The following is a 9,270-nucleotide window of genomic DNA, read 5'->3' on the forward strand; positions in this document are numbered from 1 at the left end:
TAAATAAATCAAATACATATTATGCAGCAAGACTAATATTTTTAAGTTAAAACACAAGACTTGAAATGTTCACAATTGGTGGGCTGCTTGAGGGAAAACACCATTCACCCAATAGATAACTTTCACTCTCCTCAGAGAAAAAACTATAGCTGTGAGGCTATTCTCAACCCACCAGAGTTTTATACCTATAACCAAGCACAACTGGACGCTCAGGTCCTCAAAGACATGGATTGTCTTACCTAGATTTGTATCTCACATGGAGGTAGTGCCCCGCACATAGCAAATACTCAATATCTATCGGCTAAATGACAAAGACCACCATGTATACTGGTTTTACTCACTGTAGCTATCCTTTTCTCTCAAATCTACTATCTTCCCCTTGCAGATTATCAGTGACCCTTTTTTATTTATTACAGTGCCTAATGTACTGCTGGCATTCAATAATGATCAACAGTTGGCATCTCAGTTTGAAAATCAGCAAATTAAGAGGAAAAAAACCTGTTGTCCACTGATTGTTGCCACAGGAATGGCTGAAGCTTGAGGGATGCTACTCTCCATGGTAACGGTAACCTGCCCTGGAACCTTGGGGGGAAGTGACAAGGTAGAAGGTGGAGCAGGAGCAATGGGACGGCTAGGCATGGTGGGCTTCGGGGGCGGCTGCAAACAGAAAACCACATGAAACATATCAATAGCTTTTTACTAGCAATGCATTTCATTCTATAGTTATAAGTACACAAATCAACCCTGGAGAGTGCCAGGAAAGACGCCAGAAGCCTTATATGTTTTATCTCTTAGCATCATAGCTTTTCCAATGAAATATTAGCATTTCCATTTTACAAATGAGGAAACATACAAAGCAAAGCTAAGTCACTTGCTCAAAGCCAGACAATAAAAACAAGAACTAGGAATAAAGCTCAGATCTGTATGGCTGACAGCCCACATTCTTTCTTCTATACAATGCTGCCTTTCCAAAGTTTGGGCAGAAATAAAACTCCCAGTAACTGAAACATAACCAGAAGATAATACACAAGGCAACATTCGCAGATACCCCCAAATTAGCAAGCTATTTAAACAAAACCTTGAAAAAGAGTGCCACTCCAAGATAAAAACTGAGTTAGCATGTCCATAACTTGAAAAAATCAACATCATATGATGCCAACCGCCCAGCGGCCCAAGACTAGGCACTAAAGAATAGCAGAACTCTGAATTACAGAGAAAAGCTGAACCAATAGGTCAAAACAAAATAAACCCTACGATCCTAGGATATAGTCTAAGATTTTGTGAAAATTGTCAGGAATATTTTAGCCAGTCTTTAGCTGTGGCTCAATGTGGAATTTTAAACCTCTCCATTACCTTCATAAGTCCCTCCGAAAATGAGAGTGGCACTGCTGGCGTCAGATGTGCTGGTGGGGCTGTCACTGTGACAGGTGTGCCCGATGCAACAGCATGGTGTGTAGACAACATCTGCACCTGTGGATAGGGCCTTACCACAACAGGCTCTTGCTTCTCTTCACGGGACTGTAGGGAGCTGCTGGAACCCATGTGCTCCCGGGCAGTGACTTCAGCATCTCGACTAGATTCATCATTGACTAGTAGAGAGAGACATTAAGGGTAACACAGCATATCATATACTTCCAATATTAATTAATATAACAGCACATACATGAATGGCACTTGCAGTTAAGTTTCAGGGTTGACAAAACGACCATTTCCTTGTGTGATTTTCTTAACAAAGAGAATTTGGGCATTAGGTTCCCCTGATGGATATCAAACCTAAGAGTCACACCTGTGGAGCACAGTACCTGTTTTGAATACCGTGGCTTTCCCACGTCTATGAAAAAAGAACCTGACAACTATTTAAAATGAGCTCAAATGGTTGAAAATGCAGTACAAGATATAAGACAATTTCATTTGAAATAATTTAAGAATTATAAAAACGTAACATTAAAAGTGCAGTTCTTAAGTCAAAGAACATAATTTTTCTAAACAAACTTCTCAGTTCAAATCCCTAGCGTGAACAGGGCAATCTCTATCATCACAACGCACACACCCTGCGAGGCTCAACAACTCCACTTGCAGCAATGTATCCTACAGATACATAACACATGTGTAAAATGACTTACATATAAGGATATTTGTTTCAGCATTTTTATACTAGTAAAGAAACTGAAAAAAACTACATGTCCATCAAAAGGAGACTGACTATATAAATTATGGTGTACTCCACAATAGACTACCATGCAACTATAAAAATAAAACAAGTAAGCCTTTTAGGTACTCTTACGAAAAAATCTATAATGTATACTACAAAAAATATATGAAAATATATAGATGAAAAAATAAGGTACAGAACTGAAAAAGTAAATAAAATGCACACAAACATATGTGCACTTATATCTGTATATGGATAAGATACCTCCAAAAGCATCTTGGTTTGAAGGGAAAGAAAGTAGATGACTATGGAATAAAAAAGAGAAAGTTTTCACTGTATACTCTTTTTTGTTTGGAATTTTGGACTATGAAAACAAGTAACTTATTTAAAAATTAAGTTAAAAAATCAAGGAACTAAAGTAATAAAAGAAAGTCTGTGAAAATTTTAACTCATTCTTGTCTATCACTTTTCCAAAATAATATCATTATTTTTCTGAACAAAAAGATTAAACCCTCATGGAAAAAATTTTTAATTATTGGGAAAACTATAAATAAAGTGAAGTGAGCATCAGCAGTTACTACTTTGGTAAAACCTTCAGATATTTCTCACGTGTTTATTTTGGGGGGGGAGTTATTTAACTTTTAATTGAACTATAACCGTCATAAAGACAAGTGCAGAAATGTTAATTGTACAGCTCAATGAACTTTCACAAACTGAATACACCTGAGCAGCCAGCATCCAGCTCAAGAAGCAAAACATTACACATTTCCCAGAAACCCTCTGTTTAGCTTAATTCTAACCCCTATTCCTCCCAAGGATACTAACTTTGAATACTACAAATTACTGTTGTCTATTTTTGAACTTAATATAAATAAACTCATAACAAATGTATCCTCATGTCCTGCCACTTTCACTTATAGGTATGAGATTCATCCATGTTATTGCATGCTACCAGGGAGCTTTCATTTTCAGTATAGTATACCACTGCATGAACAAACCATAAATTATCCATTTTACAGTTAATAGGCATTTAGCTAGTTTTCGTGTTTTTTTTTTTTTTATTAGAAATAATAGTGCTAGCAATATTCTTGCACATGTGTTTTGGTAAACGTATGTCCCATTTCTATTGGGTATATACTTAGGAGTGGAATTGCTGAGTAACATAGTATCCTGCATTATTTTTAAAATGCTAAATGGAATTCTACTGCATAGATGTACTAGGGCTTTTTTTAACCATTATATCAGTGATGGGCTTTAGAGTCATTTCGAAATTTTTCCTATTAACAAAAACTCTGAGATGGATATCTATACGTACTTTGAGCCCTTGTTCGATGATCTCCTTGGGAAAAAAATATTCTAAGTACAAGCAAGGTTAAAAGACTGATGTATATTTAACATTTTGCTATAATATTGACTTCCCCCCCAGGTGATTCAGATTTTTAAAAATTTTGAGTTTTAAAACTACTTTATTGAGGTATAATTTACATACAATAAAATGGCTACTCTAAGAGTAGAGAGTTCAATGATTTTTTTACAGTCTCACCAACCCGCTAGGAGCAGAATGGCTAGGTCAAATGGTAAGTAAATGTTTATACAAAACTGCCAAAGTACTTTCCCAAGTAACTGTATCACATTATGTTCCCACCAGCAGTATATTAGAATTTCAGTTGCTCCTCATCCTAATTCTTAATACACAGACATTCTAGTGGGTGTGTAGTGGGTACCTAATTGTAGTTTTAACTAGCATTTCCATGATGACTAGAAATGTTGAACTTTTTGTGATCATAAGCCATTCACATATATCTTTCTTTACGAAGTATATGTTCATGTCTTTTGTCCATTTTCAATCAGCTTTACTGAAGTACACTTTACATGTAAAATCCACTAATTCCTTGTATAATTAAATTTTCACAAAAGTACACAGTACTATTAACCACACTACAAACATGATACAGAACATTTTCCTTTACTATAACAAGTTTGTTCATGCCCCCTTTGCAGTGAATTCCCTTCCTCCCACATCTATTTCTTCCAAACTACACTACACTATCACTACATTTTTGTCTTTTCTGGAATTTCATATAAATAGAATCATACAGTTGTGGTTCTTGGTGTCTGGCTTTGTTCTCTTGATATGTTTTTGAGGTTCATTCATGTTGTTGTGTACACTGTTCATTCCTTTTTATTGCCGAGTAGTTATGTCATTGTATGGGTAAACCAAACTTTGCTTATCTAGTCACTAGCTGATAAAATATGGGTTGTTTCTAGTGTTTGATTATAAGTAATACTTCTGAGAACACTGAAGTATAAGTCTTTGTATATATGGCATACATTTTCAGTTATCCTGGATAAAAACCTAGGAACGGGACTGTTGGGTTGTATGATAAATTTATGTTTAATTTTATAAGTCACTGACAAACTATTTCCCAAAAGGGCTAGATTATTTTGCATTCTTACCAATGATGAGTTCTACCTGCTCCACAAACACATCAAAACTTGGTATTGTTGGCTTTTTAATTTTAGTCATTCTAGTGGATGTGTAATAATTTCTCACTGTGGTTTTCATTTGCTCTACCCTGAGGATTAATACTGCCAAGTAGCTTTTATGTGCTTATTTGGCATTTAAATAGGGTCTTTGGTGAAGTGTCTATTCAAATATTTTGCCCGTTTAAAAAAATCTGTCTTTTTACTACTGAGTTACAAGAATTCTTTATATATTCAGGATATAAGTCCTTTGCAGATACATTTATCACAAATGACTTCTCTCAGTCTGTGGCTTGCCTTTTTATTTTGTTAATGGTATCTTTCGAAAAAGCAGTCATTTTTAATTTTAATGATGTACATCGTATCAGTTTTTTGTGACCTAAGCAATTTTTGCTTACCCCAAGGTTATAGTTTCTCTAATGTTTTCTTTTAAAATGTTTAAGTTTTATAGTAGGTCCATAATGATGTTTTGAGTTAATTTTTGTGAATGGCGAAGGTAAAGGTCAAGGTTCATTTTTTTCCATACATATACGCTGGTGTTCTAGCGCTATTTTGTTGAAAAGACTATCATTTCCCTATTGAATTACTATGTACTTTTGTCAAAATCAATTGATCATTATGTGTGGGTCTATTTCTGGATCCTCCACCTTGTTCCAATGATATATATTTCTCTTTATGCCAAAATCACACTGTCTTGATTAGTGTAGCTTTAACAAATCTTGAAATAAGGCAGTAGAGTCCTCCAACTTTCTTCTTTTTTTTGGTCAAAATTACTTTGGCTTTTAGGTCCTTTGGTTTCCACATAAATTTTAGATTCAGGCTGTCAATTTTTATAAAAGAGCCTGATGAGATTTTGATTAGGATTTCTCTGAATCTATAGATCCCTTTGGTAGAATTGACATCTTAATAATACTGAGTCTTCCAATACATGAACATGATAGATATTTTCATTTATAGAATTCTTTAATTTCTCTCAGCAATGTTTTACAGTTTTCTAACCTCAGGTCTTACACATATTTCATTAATTTGTCCATTAAGTGTTCTGTAGATTTTTTTTTTTTGATGCCATGGTAAATGACATTTTAAAAAATTCAATGTTCATTGCTAGTATTTAGAAATAGAACTGATTTTTGAATAGTAAACTTTTATCCTGCAACCATTCCTAATTTCATTTATTAGTTCTAACAGTTTTTTTTACAAACATTCTTTAGGATTTTCTGAACACATGATCAATTTGTGAATAAAGAGAGTTTTACTTGTCTTTTTATTAGTAATTTATTTTTAACTTTCCCCAATATACAAATGGATTTTGCTCTCATTAAATTTTAAGAGAAATGGATGAATTCATAACTTTCCGCCAAATGTATTTGTCCAGGAAGTTGATATTTGACAATTTCATTAAGATATAATGTACTGACCATCTACTATTAAGCTCTTTTTGGAACCATTTATCATTTCTTTCTAGACATTTAGAGTTCTTGATTTAAAGTTATTTTGAACAGAAAAGAATCTTGAAGCAGTAAAGAGAACTAGGTGTAATCTATTCTTCTGAACTCTGAAGATGTACTTGAAATCCTGATATGCTTAGAATCCCCAAGTACTTCTAAGAGCAATAGGAAGTATACAGACATCTAACTACTTACAGAAAAGGGGTTTTTTTTTTGAGCCACTGAGGAAAAATCACACGTTTCTCAAGTAAAATTATAAACAATTTTGGTCTAAGTCAATGATTTCCTTCTCAACAAAATCTGAGGGCAATTATTGCTGACCTCAATGAGCAGTATAATTCCTCATAAAAAAATAGATGTTCAAAAATATTGTCCTTAGCTATGTTTTAAATTATTCTGCTGTGAACTTATACTAAAAACAAAATAGTGTCAAAAATATTTTAAGAGTAAGGAACTTTTAAGTGACTATACAAGAACTTGTTGATCACTACTTTGTGCCCTACGCTGTAGCAAGTATAACACAAAGGTACATGAGACAGACATGCTCCTGGCCTTCATTCTAGAACGTCCTAACCTCAATTGTTGTGGATGATAGATGGAGTCAGCAAATATTTCCTAGAGAAAGTGACACCTGACATGAAACCTCAAGAATAAACAGGAATTAGCCAGATATATGAGTGTGGAAAGGAAGAAGGAAGATTGTGACAAAAGGAACAGAATGTGTAAAATCTCAAGGTCAAGAAAATCGAGAACTTTATCATTCATTCAGAAAATGAGTAGCTACTATTAAGTAAGAAGCAAAGAGTAGCTTAAAGTTACTTCAAGATTAAACGGAACTAAAATAAATTTGTAACAAAAACTAAGTTGGCAGAAGAGAGGCAAAGCAATAGAAAATGAGACTGAAACATTAGACAAGAGGCTATAGCTCATAGGTAAGAGACAAAGACAACAAATTTTAAAGATGATGACTGAGTCGTTGGTCTGAGCACTAAGTAGACAAGACCATTCACCATAAGGAACACGGGAATCGGATAGTGAAGAAAAAGAAACTTCATTTACTTTGTGGTGCTGTCTTTTTACTGGATATATGCAGAGAAAGAGACTATTTGGAATTCTTCAACTCGAGCATTGTTGACTGGACTGGATTCTTTTTGTAGGGGGTTGTCTTGCACTTTGTAGAATGTTTAACAGTATCCCAGACCTCTATCACATGCCAATAGCACCCCCTATTTGTGACAACCAGAGATATATTCAGACATTGCCAAATATTCCCTGGGAGGTATGTCACTGAGCACCACTGATTTACAGCCCTCCAAGGGTATACAACTAAAAATCAAGTTGTATATATGTGTATACATACTTTTTTTTTTTTTTTTAGCACTCTTTTAGCGTCTTTTCCTAGGTGGTAAGGAAGGCAAGATCTATGTCTAAAAGGCAAGCCCTATGCCTTACATCTTTGGGCTCTTTCCTTTATTATACTTCTGGGTCTTAACTAAATAAGAAGACATTAATACATTTAAAAAATAGTTCTTGCAGGCTTGCATTACAACTTTCATGTATACTCTAGTACACGTGAATGAAGTAAAACAGGAATAAAACCTTGCTTAAATAAGAATTGTAATATCTCCTCTCTTTAAATTTGATAAACTAGTATTTACTAAAATTGCTAATTTTTAAGTTAAAAAACTGGCAGTATTCTTAAAGCAGGAGGCAATATAAAAAAACATCACACATCTCACCTGTAGCTGCTGGGTTTATCAATGCTGCAGAACCACTGTTTGCAATCTGTGAAGGAGCCTGGCTTAGCCCAGTGGAAGGAGTTCCTAACCGAGGAAACTGTTGAGAACTCATTTCCACCTGCAGTGCATACAGTCATATGATTATTACTGGATTCTGAAATTAGAATCTATAATGAGAAATTAAAGCATCTTTAGTACCTGTATCTTCCCTCAGAAAAGCAAAAGCAAATGCAGCATTATTTATCTAAAACAATTATCTGTGATCAATATAAGTACAGAAATTATATAAATTCTTTAAGTTTCAGATGTACATAGGTTCAATTAATAGTGTTGGGGGATACTATGACCCTCCAGAAACTTGTAGATTACTATACCAAAAAAATCGACACTGAGTCCTGTACAACAGCCACAGATCATTAACACATATACACGCATTTGTGTAAAGTTTAATGGAAAAATGACATGTCCCTTTGGAAGACTTAACCCTCGCATAAAGGTGAACAGCACTGTCATCAGTATGTCATAAGAGGAATGGGAGAGAAAATGTCCTGTCCTAAGAATCAGAAACCTTACCTTAAGACCTGATTCAAAAATAATTCTCAAATGCTTTTTCTGCACAGGCCTTCATTTACAGATTTCCTTTTCCACCCTCTTTCACAAACCCCCACTGAGCCAGAAGGACCCGAGACCTTCACCGCCTTCTCTAAAACTATCCCCCACTTTTCCCTCAGCAGCCAAGCTCTGCCGATATCCCCTATTTGCCCGCACTCCCATCCCCACCCCAGCGCTCCCAGCTGAGGTCGGGGAACACAGGTTTCCAGACACTTTGGATGTCTGACACTATGTCTCCAAGCGAGGAACAGACGTTCTGGGGAGCCCAGGACAAGTAGTGTGCTTCTTTACCTGCAGCCACCGCCCACCGCCTGTCCCTCCCGCTTCCATGTCGCCGGGCTGGGGATGCCGCGGAGGACCCATGTCTGTGGCAGCGCTGGGCTCCCGGGTCGTAGAGAGAACTAGTGCGGAGCGCACCTCAGGCCCGCCGCTGTCCAGCCCCTCGGCCCCGCTCACCCTGACTGCCGTCCACTGCTCCGTTCCAATCCTCTTCCCCACAACCTGCCCCTACCTCCCCAGCCCGCGCATTGGCCCCACGACAGGCGCGTCACTCGAGGGCCCGCACCAATCCACTGAGGCCTACCCGCTCCAATCCCGCCCCACCCTCCCGCCGACTGCCAGCCAATCCGGCGCGAGCCTTGCCCGGGCTGTCCAAAACCCTCGAGGTGGAGCCAATGGCAGAGGAAGAGTAGCGCTCCCGGCGAGGGGGGCGGGGAGCTGGGAGGCCCCGCCTCGGCCGGGGTCTAAAAGCGGCGGGCGCAGGGCCCGGATGTGGAGAGTCACTTTAAACTGCTCCAGGAGCCAAACTCCCGGGCTGCCCGCCCGCCCGCGCTCC

General features: G+C 37.2%; 1 protein-coding gene across 5 annotated transcripts in view; it reads right to left on the reverse strand.

Moving 5' to 3' along the window:
• SAP130 (Sin3A associated protein 130) overlaps nucleotides 1-9,270 on the reverse strand; it is a 69,503-nt gene that overhangs the window by 59,768 nt on the left and 465 nt on the right. For 2 of the 5 annotated variants that reach the window (XM_006913448.3, XM_025047908.1), the window contains exons 2-4: nucleotides 7,824-7,941; nucleotides 1,354-1,589; nucleotides 499-657 (exon numbers count right to left, since the gene is read on the reverse strand). In XM_006913448.3, the coding sequence (XP_006913510.1) occupies nucleotides 499-657; nucleotides 1,354-1,589; nucleotides 7,824-7,935 (507 nt within the window). In that variant the 5' untranslated portion in view covers nucleotides 7,936-7,941. Of the gene's footprint in view, nucleotides 1-498; nucleotides 658-1,353; nucleotides 1,590-7,823; nucleotides 7,991-9,270 lie in introns of all 5 variants that reach the window. The other 3 variants (XM_006913447.3, XM_006913449.3, XM_015590592.2) reach the window with 2 other exon arrangements.

This window comes from Pteropus alecto, unplaced genomic scaffold (genome assembly GCF_000325575.1).
Source record: "Pteropus alecto unplaced genomic scaffold, ASM32557v1 scaffold725, whole genome shotgun sequence".
In the NCBI taxonomy this organism is placed as follows: Eukaryota; Metazoa; Chordata; class Mammalia; order Chiroptera; family Pteropodidae; genus Pteropus; species Pteropus alecto.